The 19,926-nt window shown below is 43.5% G+C and overlaps 1 protein-coding gene across 1 annotated transcript; it reads right to left on the bottom strand.

Annotated features, from left to right (window-relative positions):
* Positions 1-209: 209 nt before the first annotated feature.
* On the bottom strand, positions 210-8,523 carry LOC117595383 (pepsin A-like). Its single transcript, XM_034295869.1, has 9 exons — positions 8,414-8,523; positions 8,169-8,310; positions 7,736-7,853; positions 2,429-2,547; positions 2,153-2,349; positions 1,919-2,035; positions 1,513-1,657; positions 986-1,084; positions 210-673 (listed from the first exon to the last, which is right to left on the bottom strand). The coding sequence occupies exons 1-9, from the start codon at positions 8,470-8,472 to the stop codon at positions 536-538; spliced, it is 1,134 nt and encodes a 377-aa protein (XP_034151760.1). The 5' UTR covers positions 8,473-8,523; the 3' UTR covers positions 210-535.
* Between the last annotated feature and the right edge of the window lie 11,403 nt (positions 8,524-19,926).

Here is a 19,926-nt window from a genome sequence, read left to right on the forward strand (position 1 = left end):
CCTAACATGGTGCCCTGATGGAAATACATATGTCCAGTCCTGGTCTAGTCTATAGGTTTACAGAGGAATATTTCTGTTATGGTTATACCTGCCCCTTGGGAATTCCCTTCAGTTTTCCCCATTTCTTACATCAGATTCAGGGGTTCAACATAAACATACTTTTCCTCAGGGAAAGAGAATGAAACATAATCAAATTCCGTACACAGACATTGCTAGTTATAGATTTTATTCATCAGTAGCAGCGGAACATTTCACAATCAACGTGTCACAATTTGTTCTAATGTTGATTCATATGAAAAATATTGGCTGCACATTATGACATATTTCTAAAATGGATCTTAATGTGTGACAGAGATATGTAAATGTATTAGGAATAAATCCATTAGTTTTGTTATATTACTTGGCTTTCATATGAATTTTGCATGTCTCCAATTATAACATGTCATGATCTCCTTAAGGATTTTGGGATTTAAGATGTCTGGGGTCTAAATGGACATCTAGTTAATCTCTAGAAAGGGTCTTATCAGTGGATCTCTTAGACAGCCTGGGCCAGACCAACTCTGTTGTTCTGTCGGTCAAAGATGGAATAATACTGTCTAATGAAAACATCTCCAAGGATCCAGAGCTGGTCAGAGCCGCCATTACCAAAACCTGTAACGCAGCCATAAGAGCTCTGTAGAGAGAGAGAGAGAGAAAATCAGAAATGTCTTTACCTATTTGTATTACGCTGGTGCCTTTTCATGAGAGATATTAGACCTTTTGCTCCAGTAACTAAAATAAATGGGTTTCAGGTATACACGTGGTCTGGTTGAGGAGCTCAAACTAACACTGACTGTGATTAGTTCTTTCACCTGTGCAAATCTACCAGAACAACTAATAGCCCAACATAGAGCTAACCAGTTAGATTGACAGTCTAAACACACCACCAGTAACGATCAGACAGGGTCAGAGAGATTTTAACGGCATGTTTGTTACTGGGCTCTACCTGGGTGGTGTAGGCAGTAGCAGGCAGAGTGAAGGCATTTCCGTTGAGTGTGAATGTAATCTCAGGTGTGCTGGCAAGGTTGCCGCAGTTCAATGAGTTCTAGGAGAGAAGTAATATAGAACATGTTACACGTTATTGTGTGGTTAAGCAAGGTGTAATTGTGAAAAAAACAAGTGTGTGTGTGTGTGTTTCATGTTTTAAAATATCAACAGGGACAAAAACGTCCCCAAACGATAATAGGTTAAAAGAAGGATTCAAATTGGGACATTCTTCAAGTCATCATTTTGAAAAAAGGGATTTGTTTAGGGCAACAGTTACAAATGGGGTTGTGATTAAGTTTAGTTAGTCAGGTTAAGTTTAGACATAAACTTTGGTTATCAAAGTTATGCTTAAGTTACTAAGATAAGGGTTAGGTTCAGGATTAGAAAAATATATTGTTTAAGTGTAATCAATGTGTGTGTGTGTGTTTGTGTGTGTGAGAGACAGAGAGAGAGACTCTGTTTGTGCAAGTGTGTGGTTGGACTCACCTGTCCATACTGGTTAGGTGTGAACCCGACCATGGAATTTATGTTGCTGATGTCTCTGTTTGGCCCGACGATCCAGGTGGTGCCAGTGTCAATAATCGCCTGGCAACCACCGTTGCAGGCCACAACGTTGCCATTGATGGTAACACTGTAATGATCAATATCAGGAGAGTCTGTGTACTGGCTTTGTGTTCAGTTGTATATTATGTACAGTATATTTCCCTCTCATACATGTGTTGTGTTTTCATTCTGAGGTCTCTTTGTGAGGAAGGTTTTTCAATATTATCATCAAACTTAGAAAATAAAGTTGGTTCTGCCATTAACTTAAACACGGAAGCAGCCATGTACATTCTAGGTATTCCAGTGAGTGTGAGAGACCCTACAACACCCCAGAGATTTGCAACTGTACCTGTCCATGCTGACCTGCCAGTAGGTCTCAGAGGTCAAGGGGATCCAGGTGATCTGTCCAGTGTAGTAGCTACTCTCGATGTCACCAAAGGACACCACGCTGCCCTCAGCAGAGTTGCTGTTTGTGGAGGAAGAGAAGAGACCATTAGGTAACTGCTTAAATTGCCAACACAGACATTTCATTTTAAAAACACTATGTCAGTTTTACGACTATTAACTCAGTAGTCCAGGGTACCTGCTGAGGTAGACTGAGAACAGGTTCTGGGACACCAGGCCCTGGCTCATCATGTTGTCGAAAACAGGTGTGGCCCCAGAAGCCGCAATGCTGGGGAAAGCCAGTCCCAGGATGCCGTCAGCAACCATGTAGCTCATGAAAGTAGCTTCTGTCTGACTGATACCAAAGATCTGCTGGTTCACAGACAAGCCTCCCACCTGAAAACACACATGCAGCCCACATCAGCTACCGGAAAACACAGGACCAGAATAACGCGTTCAACTGACATGAACGTACCGAAACGGTGTCATAGCCCAGCCTTCCAGTCATGCTGCCGGTTCCATAATGAATAGACAGAGGCTGGTTGCCCCACTTGAAGGTGCTGGACTGCGAAGGGTTGAATTTGACATGGTTCTCTGTAAAACACAATCAGGCTGATTGGCCACTGAACCAACAGGTCCATGAGGAGTCTACTTTGTGTCCCCTGAGATGAATTGCACAGCCCGTGGAATGGAGGTTAGATCACAGGGCCAGTGTGGAGCTACTAACTGACACAAGATGGCATGGAGGTTAGATCACAGGGCCAGTGTGGAGCTACTAACTGACACAAGATGGCATAGCTGTCACCGGACCCCCCCGTCTCAGTTCCAAGGTGTTACGCTGCTATATTATTGTGCTGGGGGATATGAGGGATGTACTACTAACTTTTCTCAGTCTCCTCCAGTTTTAGGAGGAGATGAGGTCCTGGTCCACACCTGCGGATTACCTGGTTTGGAGGGCCCGTTGCTGTCCCTGTCCTTGTCCACCTGGTCATACTTCTGACCTAGTCTAAAATCAAATAGACTCTGGATTTAGCCCGGAGAAATGTATTTATTATTCCAATTGGACTCTTAATATCTCACCCGGCACAGCCAGAAGAGGTCTGGTCACCCCTCTGAGCCTGGGTCCTCTCTAGGTTTCTTCCTAAAATTCGACCTTCTTAGGGAGTTTTTCCTAGCCACTGAAATTCAACACTACTGTTGTTTGCTCCTTGGGGTTTAACCCAAAGTGGTCAGTGGGCATTCCAGGCCCGACGTCACTACTTGGACATTTTGGGTCCTAGATTCATTTCTGTAACAGATACCATGGAGTATTGCATATCCTGGTATTCACCACACCCTCAGCTACAATAATAACACATAAAAACAGACTTTTGAATCACCATTTAGAAAACTCATCTGTTGGAAAGGCAAAAGACATATTTTTCGGGAAAACATTTCTGCCATTCAGGATGATAACATTTTATTGAAACCCCTATGAAGTTTTGTTTCAATGGTATTCCCTGACAGTTTCATGCCTTTACTGTCATATTACATTGCATTGAGTTGAAACTAATGAATAAAACAAATAATAGAAGGTCAAAAATATAGGCACCCCAAAAAAGTTGGTTCTTGTACCTAGAAATAAAACCTTATAAAATAACTTAGAAATAAAAACTTTTTTTGATTTTTTCCCTGTGATGACGCCAAACAGCCACCAGATGGCAGCACGAGAACGTTAGATAGTTTTGACTTAATAAAATAAGAAATATTACAACTTTTTCCCAAAAACCCATGAACATCCTCATACTATGTTGACAAAAAAACATTTTCATATCATTTTTATAATACAAACGACATAATAGGGTGCCATTTATCAGAAATAGCGATGTACTCACTTATAATCTGGATGCGTCACCTGTCTGAGCTGTCTCAGCTGGTTGGTCATTACACGTGCCTGGTAGAAAGTGTTCCTGGACAGAATAACCTTCCTCGGCCTCTTGATTACGTTCAAATATGTTCTAAAACGTTTTGGATGAAAACAAAGAGCTATCTTGCATAACCGGAACGAAAACTACTAATCGCCATTATTGATCAGTGAACGTTGAGATCCTCAATTTTGTTTATCGTCTCTATGGAAGTGACTTCTATGACGTAACATCCTTCCTAGGTTGCAGAGATCATGTTTCCCCTAGAACAAGTATGGTACAAGGGCTATTTGTGATTTGGGCGAAAAATAAACATCGGAAGACTTGGCTAATTCAATGCGTAATGGTGACCGGTTTGGTCCAAATCTACCAGGCGGACTCTATTATCCATATGTATACAAACTATTTTCCAGTCGCTTCGTTAGGATGCCTAGATATTAGCAAAAGCCTGCCGTAAGATCCTGTAGATAATTTTTCAGGATAATTATGGAATTGTAGCCTACGCAATGCGCTTCGGTTGGCGACCATTCTGTGGAGTCTGTTTGGCTGTTTATTCCCATAGGGATAAACGTTCCTTTTGTTTATCCACAAACTGATTGCTTCACGAATATGTCTAGATATAATCCCCCCAAAAAACTACATCATAACAGCCTTCTGAGAAACTCATTATACTGTGTATATGCAATGAATGCAAAACACACGTGCATCTTTTTGTGGTTTTTATTATCCATAAATACAAGAACTGAAAATCACCATGGGGTTTTGATTCTAACACAAATAACAATAAAAAAAATAGAACTATGCACATTTACTGGGATAAATTGTTTTACCCAAAAATAAATAGGTAAACAGAAAAAGTGTTTTGTAGCTGTGCCACAGATGGAAGCAGTTCCTAAATGTTCTGTGAAAAAAAAAAGAAAAAATAACTCTTTACATGAATCAGTTACCATGAATCAGGTCTTACTCAAAAATAAATGAGCACCCACAAATAGTCTTTTTAGCTGTGCCACAGATGGAAGCAGTTCCTGTCTGCAAGCAAACAGAGTGGCACATCACATTCACCGCATTTCCAGGGAGTGTCTTTCTTTACACCATTTCGCTTGCAGAGCTCACACCTGAGGCGTCCATCTGTGGCCCTCGAGCTTTGGTCAGTTGTCTCTCTGGTAGGCAAAGGGGTATGTCTGGTTAGTTTTGGTGTGGCAGCAACCGCCAATGTCACCCCACACAACTCAGCTGCAAGTTGCTCAACAAACGCCTCATGTGTCAGGGGCCGACTCTGTGCACTCTGGCACAGCTCCTTGTGTAGGATGTAGCTATTGGTAATAGCAATGTCCAGGAAATGGAGGAAGAGGGTCCTGTACCACCTCTTGGTTATGTGGTGCACTGAGTAGTACTGGATGAGTTGGTCAGACAAGTCAACACCTCCCATGTACTTATTGTACTCTATGATTGGGGTTGGGATTGGAATGTGACTTGTCTCCCAGTGTCCTTCCCTGCTCTTCTGCCTTCTCTGTACTGTGTCACCTGAGTATACAGGATGAATGGTGGAGCACATTGAGACTTCCCTGTTGTCCATCCATTTTGTGAAGAGGAGGTCGCCGTCTCTAATCCACCTCAGGGATCCTCTTGGGGACTTCCTGGTCAGGGCATTGACCTTGGTTTTTGGAGCCTCCTTCCTTCCTTCACGGATGGTCCCACAGGCTCCAAATTTCAAGGACCTGAGGTGTCTGAACAGATGTGGGCTGGTATAAAAATTATCACCGTACAAGTGGTACCCTGAACCAAGGAATGCTGGCTTCATCAGCCCCACCACAGAGTCAAAGGCAAACTTGCTCTTCCCAGTGTAGACTGTGAAGTCACAAGTGTACCCATTGCTGGAGTCTGCCAACACAAACAGTTCGAAGCCCCACTTTGTAGGTTTGGCCTTCATGTATTGGGTCATCCCTGTTTTGGCCTTTGTGGCAACCATCCGTCCATCAATGGAGAGGTTCAGCCGGGGCTGGTAGAATGACTTGCATGCTATTTTGATGTCATCCATGAGTGGCCTCACACGGAAGAGCGTGTCATACTCAGGGGTCCCTTTTTACGGTTGTTGATAACATCCTAAGCATTCACGAGGTGTTACAAGCATGGCTTGCAAAAACATATACCCTACCAAACAACCCTGTGAACTTATCACTAAGTCAGTATGAGTACAAACCTCAATAAAACCTAGAGCAAATCCAATGTTATCCCGGACTGGGTTCCGTTACTTATTTCATTCTAGTCTAGGTTCTATATACCAGAACAGTAGGTTACTAACTGTAACAACAAATCAAGAACGACCCTGTATAGAATACGTGTTCTATTTACCAGAACAGTAGCCTACTATGTAACAATAGGCCATGGAAACCAATTCACGCATTATGAAATAATCATGGTGATCCCAACATGATTGAAATCTACTTACATTTCATCCTCCATTCGATCAATTCCATTCGATGAAATCTTCTTCCTCGTCAGTAAAAAAGTCATCCAGGCCAGAATCTGCTGCAGCATCTTCATCACTTTCGAAGATCTGTTCCATGACTTGCTGGGCTGTAAACCTTTTTGCCATCTTGCATAAACAAAAGTTTTCGTTGTTGAAAATGTTCTTTGTTGGAATAAAAGCAAAGCAATTTATCTCTAGATACTCTCTCGACTGATGTGTTGGGTAAGTAGAGGCCACTTGGAATGGGTGCTCGCACCTTATACCTGAGAATCGCGGGGTATGCTAATTTGAATTGCTATTGAATGCCAGGCGTCAAATGACATAGTACACACACCGTTTGCGACTAGTCAACAAAGATTAGCCTTCTAAACAGCGGATATAACTAGGCTACATTTCGTGATGTGCGTAATGGCTCCCATTTTTGGTGCAACTTTGCGGTCGTCTTACGAAGGCTGTGATGAACGCATGAACACAAATCTTATATCAATCGCTTCATTGGAATGTGCAGCACACGGGAAAGGAAACAGCAAGTTAATAGCTATAACCATTCGGATTCTACGATTAGAAATATACAGTGTCCGATTTTCCGCGATACTGCGGATTCCGACCCGGAGGGGTTAAGGCCGGGTGTCTCTGTAAAGCACTTTGAGACAACTGCTGTTGTAAAAAGGGCTTTATAAATACATTTGATTGATTGATTGATAGAGGTTAGATCACAGGGCCAGTGTGGAGATACTAACCGACACAAGATGGCATAGAGGTTAGATCACAGGGCCAGTGTAAAGCTACTAACTGACACAAGATGGCATGAAGGTTAGATCACAGGGCCAGTGTAGAGCTACTAACTGACACAAGATGGCATGAAGGTTAGATTACAGGGCCAGTGTAGAGCTACTAACTGAATCAAGATGGCATGTTAACCTTTTATAGATATCAAACCTTCCTTTTTTTATCGAAGTTACACTTGGGTAAAAGAATCACCGGAATTGGATCATTCATTGTTTATCAGTTAATTTATAGCAGTTTTTTTGCCAACACACATTGCGATGGTAAATAAAATAAAGAATATGTTTTATTGTGTGATACCAATGTTTTCCATTGACAATTTCTAGCCTTGAACCACGCTACTTTTTTCTGCGACTCACAACAACAGGTAGACATGCCAGATATCAAATTCAAAGTCAAAATTTCTAGGCAAAACATTTGCAGTTCCAGTTTTAGTTGAGGTAGTTAATGGCTGCAGTGATCTCAATCTTGCTAGCTACTTTGTTTTATTCAATCAGACAAAGTAGTGACGCTTTAACACTGACATAGTTCTTCTATGTCAAAAGAAACCAGACTCTTTTCAACATGTTTTATACTTAAATAAGGTTTCGGAGACTTCTCTGACCACACAGTGTGTACTCACGGCAGGCTTGGCTGGAGCAGTAAACAGAGGGCACCCACAGGTTGGAGGAGCCAGTATCAAAGATGACCTTGAAGGACTGGGGAGGAGTTCCAATGGAGATCACACCATAGTAGGACATCTGCCGAGAGAGGATTACACAAGGTGAGCAATTCAGTATGAATAGACAGATGTGCATTATGTCCATAGTACACTTTATCAATCGCTCCCATTGGGGACCAGCCTGGTATCATACCCAAGTTAATAAACTACAACCACACTTCACGCATCTACATATCTTAGTCACTAAGCAGACGGAGACGCTCATCCAAAGCAAGGTAGGGTGAAGGGCCTGGCTTGTGGATACGTAACAGATCTTTCACCTTGTTGCGTCTGGGATTTGTGGTCACCGGCCCTACACTCAAATGGCTAGGCTAAGCGTCAGTCTCCGGCTTACGTCGGCATCATTGGTCATTCCCTCGTCTCCGGTCTGCAGGAACTTGGCCATGGGGTTGTATGGGTACTTCTTGCTGACCTCCTCCCACAAACCCTTCTCCATCAGGGTCTCTCTGGCCGTCTTCCCCTTGATCAGAGAGATCCTGGAAATGCATTTACACTTTGGTCGTTTGGCAGATTGCACATGCAGATAAAAAAAATAATGTAACGCAAATAGGAGAGAAAGAACAGTCTGTTGGTACTTACTTGACATTGCACTCAGAGATGGCCACCAGGGCACACAGGACTACAGCCCACTTCATCATGACTCTGTCTGGTTCTTGGTTATTGGTGAAGTTAGAGCTGGAGAGGCAAGGCTTTATATACAGTTACGCTGGACACCAGAACCCACTCACCCGGTGGTCATTGACCATGACATGCCCTCTGTTATCATACAGTAGCACGGGAGTATCGCGTCCTTGACTGGCACGGTATCTCAGGTGTAGAGCAGTAGAGGGCTCGGGTCAGAAGTACCGCACTACACAGTTAATATGCTGTAGTTCAGAACACAGTCGATATCTCAGATTCAGATTGTGAAAGTGCGATATACGGTTATGTGGAACGGCTATCTACCAAAAGTAAATAGGTTTCGGAACAATGTTGAATTTACACTTCAGACTTGTTTTCATCCACATCGAGAGGGGTCAGCTGAGGTGGCTTGGGCATCTGTTTCGGATGCCTCCGGAACGCCTTCCTGGGAAGGTGTTCCGGTCCCGTCCCACCGGGAGGAGACCCTGGGGAAGACCTAGGACACGGTGGAGGGACTATGTCTCCCGGCTGGCCTGGAAACGCCTCGGTGTCCCCCTAGAAGAGCTGGAGGAAGTGTCTGGGGAGAGGGAAGTCTGGGCATCCCTGCTTAGACTGCTGCCCCCGCGACCCGGCCCCGGATAAGCGGAAGATGATGGATGGACTTGTTTTCATGAAATTAACACATTGTACGTTTTATGAGGTACAACCAAATGGTTGTTGAGGTCATCACATAGCAGGCCTTTTCTCTATTGTTTTTTATTTTGTTCTTGACTGCTTTATTGTTCCTCAGTCAGAGGTGAAGACAGGTGACGGCACTTATTTCCACCGGACCCAACTGCTTATATTTAGTGGTTCTTTTGAAAAGGAAATTATATCCAAGCTTAATTGTACTTATTTCAGCAGTTAAAGGTCAAACATCTCCTTAGAACATATTGATTGTCAATCACTGTCATAATTTAATGATGTAATGAAATCCATAGCTAAATATATGCTGCCAGCACCAGCTTTGTCATTTTCTTTAAAGCCACACATTGAGATCAAGAGTATGATGGCCCTTAACTAAAACACCAGATAAATCATCCCGTGGGTTTTTTTTGCTTCAGCCCAGAGCGGGGAAGGAGACCAAATCCAATGCTTGCTGTGCTGAATATCTAGATGTTATTTTCATAGTAAAAACTGCAGTAAGATTGCGTGCTAATCTCAAGGTCAAGAGTGAAAAACAACACTTGTGTATGGTAAACATCGTCTGTGATTGGCCAACAAAGTATGTCTCTCTAGTATCAGTGAGATGGATTGGCAATTCATTGTTATGCTGGGGTGAGACCTTCCAAAAATTTTGTAACTTCAACATTATTTTACGTTGCCTCACCTTTATGGAAAAGAACCAATGTAATGTCATTTGACTTAGTCAGGAAGTCAGGAATCCTGTGGGAAAAAACGCAAGCTTCTAGCATGTACAGTTCAGAGCAGTTTTTTATATAATAAAAATTTACATTACGTTTATCATTAACTTCCCTTACATTTTTAAGAATTTAACTGATTAATGATCATTCATGTACATTTTGTAGAGAAAGGACTAACGGTTAATGAAATTAACTTTTATAATTGTGCCCATCTATGGATACCGCCATCATTATGGTCAGCCATTTTTCAATACAAGCTAGACAATCTTCTTACATCCCTAGGTTGTGGAGTTTTGATATAAATGCAATGTTTGACAGTCAAACGCTTTAGCCAAATCAGTTAAAAAGTCATTCAATATGTCTTTTTGTCATATGCTGATGTGTAGTTTTTGTAGCCTTAGAGATTTGGTGATGTCCCCATGGCTCTGAAGTCTGGCGGAACCTTAGACAGAAAAATATGTGACCAGATGGCTGTTTGACTGTTTGTTGACCAGGCATCATAACACTTTAGACGGACATGGCAAGATTCAGAAAGGCCTCAAGGAACAATGACAGCAGCTTCCCAATCCTGTGAGATGACAGCTGATTGTAATTAGAGATTTAAGAGGCAGATTATATGGGCTACGATATTTGAAACAGAAAATCTCAAAAAATGTGGTTCCGTATCATCCAGGACCAAATCGCCAAACCTTACACCTAACACTTATCCTAATTCTTACCTTAAACTAACTCAAACCTTAACCTAACCCTGATCTTAACCTTGACGTCAACTGGGGTACCGGACATATTCTAGGTAGAATGAAGAATCCACAGACTAATCAGAGGACCAGGACATTTTGCATCAGTAGCAAAGTCATGTAAAAGACAATACGACTGATATAGAAAGACAAGCTATCAAATTTACAATAAGCTACACATATTAAAACCAGCAGAGACAGGGGCAAAGTGTTATTTTTGACAAATATCAATACTTACAGTACTGTGCAAAAGTCTAAGGGCCATCTGAAAAGTGGGTAAAGCTTTTTGTCTTGGTATTAGATGTCTATTTGCTTGAAAAGCACTATATAACATTAAAATGAAAATAAACGTGAAAATACATAATACAAACGAAGAATAATGTCTTGAGGTAATTGATATCTTGTGAGATGGTTAGAACTAATGTCGTAAAGATGAGGAAGTTGAAAACAGAAAACACAGAGAAAGCCAAAAGGAGAGCAATGGAAAATCCAGTTGATGGTCACCACCCACAGGAGGGACCATAAGGGGCTGGTGCGAAGAGGATCGGGCGGCAGTCGAAGGCAGGGGCCTAGACAACCCGATCTCTGGACACGGAAACTAGCTCTAGGGACGTGGAATGTCACCTCGCTGGCGGGGAAGGAGCCTGAGTTAGTGCGTGAGGTTGAGAGGTTCCGATTAGAGGTAGTCGGGATCACCTCTACGCACGGCTTGGGCTCTGGAACCACACTCCTTGAGAGAGGATGGACTCTTCACCACTCTGGAGTTGCCCATGGTGAGAGGCGGCGGGCTGGTGTGGGTTTGCTTATAGCTCTCCAGCTCTGCCGCCATGTGTTGGAGTTTACCCCGGTGAACGAGAGGGTCGTTTCCCTGCACCTACGGGTCGGGGATAGGTCTCTCACTGTTGTTTGTGCCTACGGGCCGAACGGCAGTGCAGAGTACCCGACCTTCTTGGAGTCTCTGGGAGGGGTGCTGGAAAGTGCTCCGACTGGGGACTCTATTGTTCTACTGGGGGACTTCAACGCCCACGTGGGCAACGACAGTGACACCTGGAGGGGCGTGATTGGGAGGAACGGCCCCCCTGATCTGAACCCGAGTGGTGTTCAGTTATTGGACTTCTGTGCTAGTCACAGTTTGTCCATAACGAACACCATGTTCAAGCATAAGGGTGTCCATCAGTGCACGTGGCACCAGGACACCCTAGGCCGCAGGTCGATGATCGACTTTGTTGTCGTCTCATCTGACCTGCGGTCGTATGTCTTGGACACTCGGGTGAAGAGAGGGGCGGAGCTGTCAACTGATCACCACCTGGTGGTGAGTTGGATCCGATGGCGGGGGAGAAAGCTGGACAGACTCGGCAGGCCCAAGCGTACTGTAAGGGTCTGCTGGGAACGTCTGGCCGAGTCTCCTGTCAGAGAGATCTTTAACTCCCACCTCCGGCAGAGCTTCGACTGGATCCCGAGGGAGGCTGGAGATATTGAGTCCGAGTGGACCATGTTCTCCACCGCCATTGTCGAAGCGGCCGCTCGGAGCTGTGGCCGTAAGGTCTCCGGTGCCTGTCGAGGCGGCAATCCCCGAACCTGGTGGTGAACACCGGAAGTAAGGGATGCCGTCAAGCTGAAGAAGGAGTCCTATCAGGCCTGGTTGGAGAAGGATAGTCGATCATGGAGAAGGACTATCGGCTGGCCTCGAAGAGATTCTGGCAAACCATCCGGCGTCTCAGGAGAGGGAAACAGTGCCCTACCAACGCTGTTTACAGTAGAGGTGGGCAGCTGTTGACCTCAACTGAGGATGTCGTCGGGCGATGGAAGGAATACTTCGAGGATCTCCTCAATCCCGCTGTCACTTCTTCCATTGAGGAAGCAGAGGATGAGGGCTCAGAGGTGGACTCGTCCATCACCCGGGCTGAAGTCACTGAGGTGGTCAAGAAACTCCTCGGTGGCAAGGCACCGGGGGTGGATGAGATCCGCCCTGAGTACCTCAAGTCTCTGGATGTTGTGGGGCTGTCTTGGTTGACACGCCTGTGCAACATCGCGTGGCGGTCGGGGACAGTGCCTCTGGGATGGCAGACCGGGGTGGTGGTCCCTCTTTTTAAGAAGGGGGACCGGAGGGTGTGTTCCAACTATAGGGGGATCACACTTCTCAGCCTCCCCGGGAAAGTCTATGCCAGGGTTCTGGAGAGGAGAATACGGCCGATAGTAGAACCTCGGATTCAGGAGGAACAGTGTGGTTTTCGTCCGGGCCGTGGAACACTGGACCAGCTCTATACCCTCTACGGGGTGTTGGAGGGTTCATGGGAGTTTGCCCAACCAATCCACATGTGTTTTGTGGATTTGGAGAAGGCATTCGACTGTGTCCCTCGCGGCATCTTGTGGAGGGTGCTTGGGGAATATGGGGTCCTGGGTCCTTTGCTAAGGGCTGTCAGGTCCCTGTACAACCGAAGCAGGAGCTTGGTCCGCATTGCCGGCAGTAAGTCAGACTTGTTCCCAGTGCATGTTGGACTTTTATGGACAGAATTTCTAGGCGCAGCCAGGGGCCAGAGGGTGTCAGGTTTGGGGACCACACAATTTCGTCTCTGCTTTTTGCAGATGATGTTGTCGTGTTGGCCCCTTCTAACCAGGACCTTCAGCATGCGCTGGGACGGTTTGCAGCCGAGTGTGAAGCGGTGGGGATGAAAATCAGTACCTCCAAATCCGAGGCCATGGTCCTCAGTCGGAAAAGGGTGGCTTGCCCACTTCAGGTTGGTGGAGAGTGCCTGCCTCAAGTGGAGGAGTTTAAGTATCTAGGGGTCTTGTTCACGAATGAGGGAAGGATGGAACGGGAGATTGACAGACGGATCGGTGCAGCTTCTGCAGTAATGCAGTCGATGTATCGGTCTGTCGTGGTGAAGAAAGAGCTGAGCCGCAAGGCGAAGCTCTCGATATACCAGTCAATCTACGTTCCTACTCTCACCTATGGTCATGAGCTTTGGGTCATGACCGAAAGGACAAGATCCCGGATACAGGCGGCCGAAATGAGCTTTCTCCGCAGGGTGGCCGGGCGATCCCTTAGAGATAGGGTGAGAAGCTCGGTCACCCGGGAGGAGCTCAGAGTAGAGCCGCTGCTCCTCCACATCGAGAGGGGTCAGCTGAGGTGGCTTGGGCATCTTTTTCGGATGCCTCCGGAACGCCTTCCTGGGAAGGTGTTCCGGTCCCGTCCCACCGGGAGGAGACCCCGGGGAAGACCAAGGACACGCTGGAGGGACTATGTCTCCCGGCTGGCCTGGGAACGCCTCTGTGTCCCCCCGGAAGAGCTGGAGGAAGTGTCTGGGGAGAGGGAAGTCTGGGCATCCCTGCTTAGACTGCTGCCCCCGCGACCCGGCCCCGGATAAGCGGAAGAAGATGGTATGGTATGGTATGGTCATGCAACTAATCTGTATCCAGAGCATCTTCAATACACATCAAACAAAACAAAAAAGCTTCCTGTCACAGTAAGCAATGCTGTATTCTATGGTCAAGCAACCGACAACACTTGTCTCTCTGACTGCAACACATACACACTTATTAATATATTACAGATTGCCAATTTTGACAAGATAACAGTCCTGAGTTAAATACATTTTTGTGGGAAATGGTTTTGGGTAGGAGTTGACAAATGGTTTTACCTCTTCAGTGGTCTCGGTTTCTTCAGCTGCCTTTCTTGCAGCTTTGGGGAAAAAGGAAATAATCTGTAAATGTGATTTATGTAAAACATCACCTGCTAATATGCAACAGCAAGCATAATGCATTAAGTGATGTTTCATATCGAATTGCACACCAACATCGGAAAGAACATCCTGTAGCCTACCCTTTCTTTTTCTTTGAAGGTGTGGTGGTTAGAAGCACAGATTCTGCTTGGTAACGACACATGTAACAAAAAATAAAATAATTTTTATTAATAAGCATGTCAGAAATTATCAGCTTCAAACCTATTAAAGTATTTCGTCTTGTATACTGTACATTTATGTACTCACTAAAATTAATAGTCATATTCAAGTACTTCAGTTTGGATTTTAACAACTATTAGCAGAAAGTCATGATTCTATTTTTCTTGTTGTGGTATGTATTCTGGAAATTATGTTCTCCAAATTATCCAAAATCGAGAGACAGTTGTTGTATGGCATAACTTACTCAGTAATTAGTTTTCCTGTAAATGTAGTTGTATTATTTGTAAACATTACATATCCTCATTATTTTACCTCTGGCAAAATGACCTCTGTTATGAATAGCTGCTTCTCAACTACAGTTCTAGGTACTATCAGTATTTTTTCCAGTCTCTGGATAAACCTTGTCTGTCTGTGGTATTAAGTAAGTAAAAACCATGAAAACAATTTGACAGGGGATATTAAGAAGGGTTAACAAAGAAAATTGTAAAATGTTTCACAGTCAAGGCAACATTTTTATTATTCATTACTCCCGTTCCCCCTCCTCTGCCTGAAAAGTAATTTCAATCCTTCCCTGTATAACCAGCATTCATCTGACTAAAAAGGTTTCCTTCCCAAAAATGACAGGATATTAGTTTCAAAATCAAAATAGTTAATGTGCTCGGTTACTATAGCTTTCTTCGTCATGTTGTCCTTATATAAGGTTCTCATAAATTTGGTCTTTCAAATACAAATAGTTAATATGCTAAACATTTTCATTGTGATATGGAATATATCTGTAAAGATCCGTGACTTCAATGTATGTTCCAGTCACATACTATTGCATCTCAACCTGCCACCGGCATCTCAACCTGCCACTATAAATGCCACTACTAACTCAACATGCCACTAAAAATGCCACTGCTAACTCAATATGCCACTAAAAATGCCACTGCTAACTCAACATGCCACTAAAAATGCCACTGCTAACTCAACATGCCACTAAAAATGCCACTGCTAACTCAACCTGCCACTATAAATGCCACTGCTAACGGGGAAGATGCCGTGGCATCTCAACCTGCCACTAAAAATGCCACTGCGAGCTGCCGATGCCGCAAATTGAGCTAGCCCCTGCTGCCAAGGAATTATTCCAAGAGGGCACAGGTGGCAAAAAGAACCATCATTGGGCCAGCGCACAAAGGAATTCTGTGATCGCTGGTGCGCCATCCTGAACAAATGTTGATTTAATGACACTAATTGTCGACCAGTTAAAAAAGGACTCGAAAGAAATGGATACACTTATTGAAGAGAAACGTGTAACTCTGCAACTAGCCTTCAATAATGAAAGTATATTTATGGAAATTATGAAAACGAATAAAGAGCTCCAAAACAAACTTTCTACGGAAATCAAGGAAATTTAAATCAAGAAGTTCAACAATGACAAAAAGGATAAGTCTGAGAACAAAGTCTACAATTGGAGATGTCCCGAAATAAGAGGTACTGGCCCTGAAGACCTACGCAGTACCTATGGTACTCATACATGCCGTGTTACTTCTCAAATCAATTACTGAAACACTCATACATGTGCTTGTCACTTCTCCACTCGATTACTGAAACACTGATACATGCCCTAGTCACTTCTCGACTCAATTACTGAAACACTCATACATGCCCTTGTCACTTCTCAACTCAATTACTGAAACACTCATACATGCCCTTGTCACTTCTTGACTCGATTACTGAAACACTCTACTCACTGGTGTTCCCCAAAAACTCACCAAGAGACTCCAACTGGTCCAGAACTCAGGGCCCAGAATCCTCACTTGCACAAAATCATCTGAACACATCACACCCATTCATATCAGTCTTCACTGGCTTCCTGTGCTCTACCAAATATAATGTAAGACCCACCTCCTCACCTACAAAGCCCTGCATTATCCTGCACCTACTCACCTCCCTGACCTCCTGCCTGGCCATGTCCCCTCTTGCTCCCTCCCTCTGCTCAGCCTCTGCTGGTTTTCTTGTCACCCCCCATTTCCGCCTATCAACTCTGGTTGCTTGGGCTTTAACCTGCTCAGCACCTAGGCTGGGGAATTTGCTTCCGCCACACATTCATCTGTAGTTCCATTTTTATTTTATTTTACATGTTTTTTTTACACTCCACTGTACTACAACCCATACCAGGTTGTAGTCTTTTTTCCTGTTTGTGTGAAAGCTATCTTTACTATGTAAGGTGTCCTTCAGTGCTCAGAAAGTCTGCCAAATAAAATAATAATAATAATTAATATTATTAGCGGTTGCTTAGGCCCCTGACCGATAGTGAGCCCCCGACCAATTGGGGAGAGGGGGCCCCAAACAAAATGTTGCTTAAGGCCCCCAAAAGGCTAGAGCCCACACTGGCTGCATCAGAATTAGGTTTAATACTAGCCTTGAGAGACATATTATTCCTTTACTGTCCAATTATTTAAATAGTTTTACATTACGACAGACCATTGTTCCATAAACTTTATGTGCTAAACAAGTCCCTCAACCACTTAATTTTATACAATTTCCCTTTCTGCATGTCTTTGTTGCCATTATGGCTGCCACTCTCCAGTAACATCCAAAACCCACTGTATACATTAGACACTATCCACCTTTTATTTCTGTCCATTTTAAAATGTATATGTTTCACCAAAGAATAACAGCAATATCAGAATTTCAACCCCCCAAGAGTTCAATCTCGTCGGAAAAACTGGTGACTAAAACTGAAGGATCAATTATAAGGTGATAAACCCAGTTTTAAAATGTCCTCTACATGTACATTGCTATCATAACTTTCCTCTGAAACACATCAACATTAAATATCTGATTGCAACGTGTTTTATTGGAGTTCTTGCAGTAATGTTTTTGCAGTTCACAAAGGCCTAGAAGATTAATAACCTCAGTTAGCATAAAGTAAAATAATTTAGCACCGAAGATGTTCTGAGAATAATAAAAATATCACAATTTATATTTCATGTGGTTAAAGAAAAGGGAAGTTTTCATTACGAAATCATAAACCACTGTTCTTGAGGCAGGCAAGTTCAGTTTAGGGTTGTTTGGACTATATTATTTCATTTTGAGGGTCCAGCTCAGCTCTTTTTCCCTAACCCCTTTACTGTGTGTTTATAATAAACGTTTTATGTTTGACGTTAGCTTTTTGTTGTCTGTGTCACCACTGGCACCTGTTCTCATTCACCACGGACCCTATTTAATGTTCCAGCTACCCCAATGTGCCCAGGCAGCCTTTGGTTTTACCAAATGTAACAGTGTTCAGGGGTTTTGTTCCTGCCCATCCTAGTTCATTTGTCCAGTTTTTTGTGGTTTAGGTTTCTGTTCATTTATTACTGACGACCGTTCTCCTAGCAAATATGTCCTGCCAATGATTTCAACTAGTTATGGGAAAGCAAACTTTTCTGAAGCATTCAATGCTTTGTCCAAATTGGGATGAAAACGGTTCATTGTCTGAACTCACAGCAGTGGTGACACCTGCTGGTCAGGAATAAATGTCACATGTTTAATGTTCATGAAAATGTACTTTCCGCTATGTCCTACAGGACTCAGTGTGTGTGCGTGTGTGTGTGTGTGTGTGCATGTGTGTGTGTGTGTGTGTGTGTGTGTGCGTGTGTTTGTGTCATGGTGCAGGGGTTAGATGTGCGCTTTGTCAAGGGAAATTATAATGCGAGGTTCGTATCCCTCATTCTTCCTGCCTTTCCAGCTAGCATGTTTCAACTGTGCATCCATAATTATGTTTTGTATTATTAAGGCAAGTGTCACAAGGCACCAAGTAAAATGAATTATATAAACAACAATAAACAGTATCATTTCCACTCAAAAAGCTAAACAATGTGGATTCGATCTCACTTCATAAGAGAGCGTTTGAGTGTCGGCGTCGCTACCCGCTGCGCCATGGTTCGATTTACCACATGGCTAAAAAAGTTTGAAAATAAATGACTAAATAAGGTGACCAGTAGAGGTCGGTGTTTAAATGTCTCAGGTATGAACAACCATAATAGCCTGCATTTTTCATGAGGCACGTGATCAAACGAGGCTTCTGACTTCATGTATCACATGGTACTACACTGATACAGGCCTTGGCCCTTTCACATGGATTCGAATGGGTTGAAATTTCAAAGTCAGCCCTGATCGGAAGAATTTGATTAAATCTCCTGATCAACAATAATTGAAAAAACTTTTGCATCCTTGGTATTTTTAAGGCTGCGGAAGACAAAATACTAACATTATGCCAAAATAAAAATAAATATTTCGATAAGTGTGCTGTCACAGAAAACCTAAACCAATAGGCCAACTGGATTCAACGCTGTGACTGTGATGTCAGATTGCTATCTAATTATCAGCTTTACCTACTTAGCTATCGTTTATGTGCAATATATGGGAAGCACTTGTAAATGACTTGGCATGGAGGACAGCCCCAGTGCCTGTCAGTGGAGATGGACATCTGCAGTCCGCTTCGAGAAAACGCATGGGATGAAACAAAGCTTTGGGCTTCATTCATCACCTGGTGATCATACATCTGAATGCTACATCTCTACGAGAGAAACGCCAGAGTTAAACATTTATAAAATATGCTGGACCCAGTGCTTGATATTAAAAACTGACGAGCAAATGCAGTGTCACCAGTGTTTTCAGAACAACGATATATGAAGGTAATAACTGGGAATCAAACCCGGCTTTCAAAAACAATACCAAAGTGTTCTCGCTAGTGGGGTGCAAGACCGTAGGGGGTCCTCTTGCACACTTAATGCACCCCTTCCACAAGTGTAAATCAGACCAGACTTTGCGATAGGCTATTACCCAGAATCCCTGTAGTGTCGTGACGTTTTGAACCACTAACCAATGGGGAAGCAAAACGGTTGTTTTGGTGCAGGTAGCACAACCGGGATAAGTAGCGACCGCGGGGACGAGCAATGGAGAAGAAAGAACTGTCCCAATTCTGCTCTTAACATCTTCGCAGAAGACCTCAGGGTGCAGTGCGGATATTGGGACAGGACCTAACATGGTGCCCTGGTGGAAATACATATGTCCAGTCCTGGTCTAGTCTATAGGTTTACAGAGGAATATTTCTGTTATGGTTATACCTGCCCCTTGGGAATACCCTTCAGTTTTCCCCATTTCTTACATCAGATTCAGGAGTTCAACATAAACATACTTTTCCTCAGGGAAAGAGATTGAACATAATCAAATTCCGTACACAGACATTGCTAGTTATAGATTTTATTCATCAGTAGCAGCGGAACATTTCACAATCAACGTGTCACAATTTGTTCTAATGTTGATTCATATGAAAAATATTGGCTGCACATTATGACATGTTTCTAAAATGGATCTTAATGTGTGACAGAGATATGTAAATGTATTAGGAATAAATCCATTTATATTGTTATATTATTTGGCTTTTAAAATGTCACATG

The sequence above is a fragment of the Esox lucius genome, chromosome 12 (genome assembly GCF_011004845.1).
Source record: "Esox lucius isolate fEsoLuc1 chromosome 12, fEsoLuc1.pri, whole genome shotgun sequence".
NCBI lineage: Eukaryota > Metazoa > Chordata > Actinopteri > Esociformes > Esocidae > Esox > Esox lucius.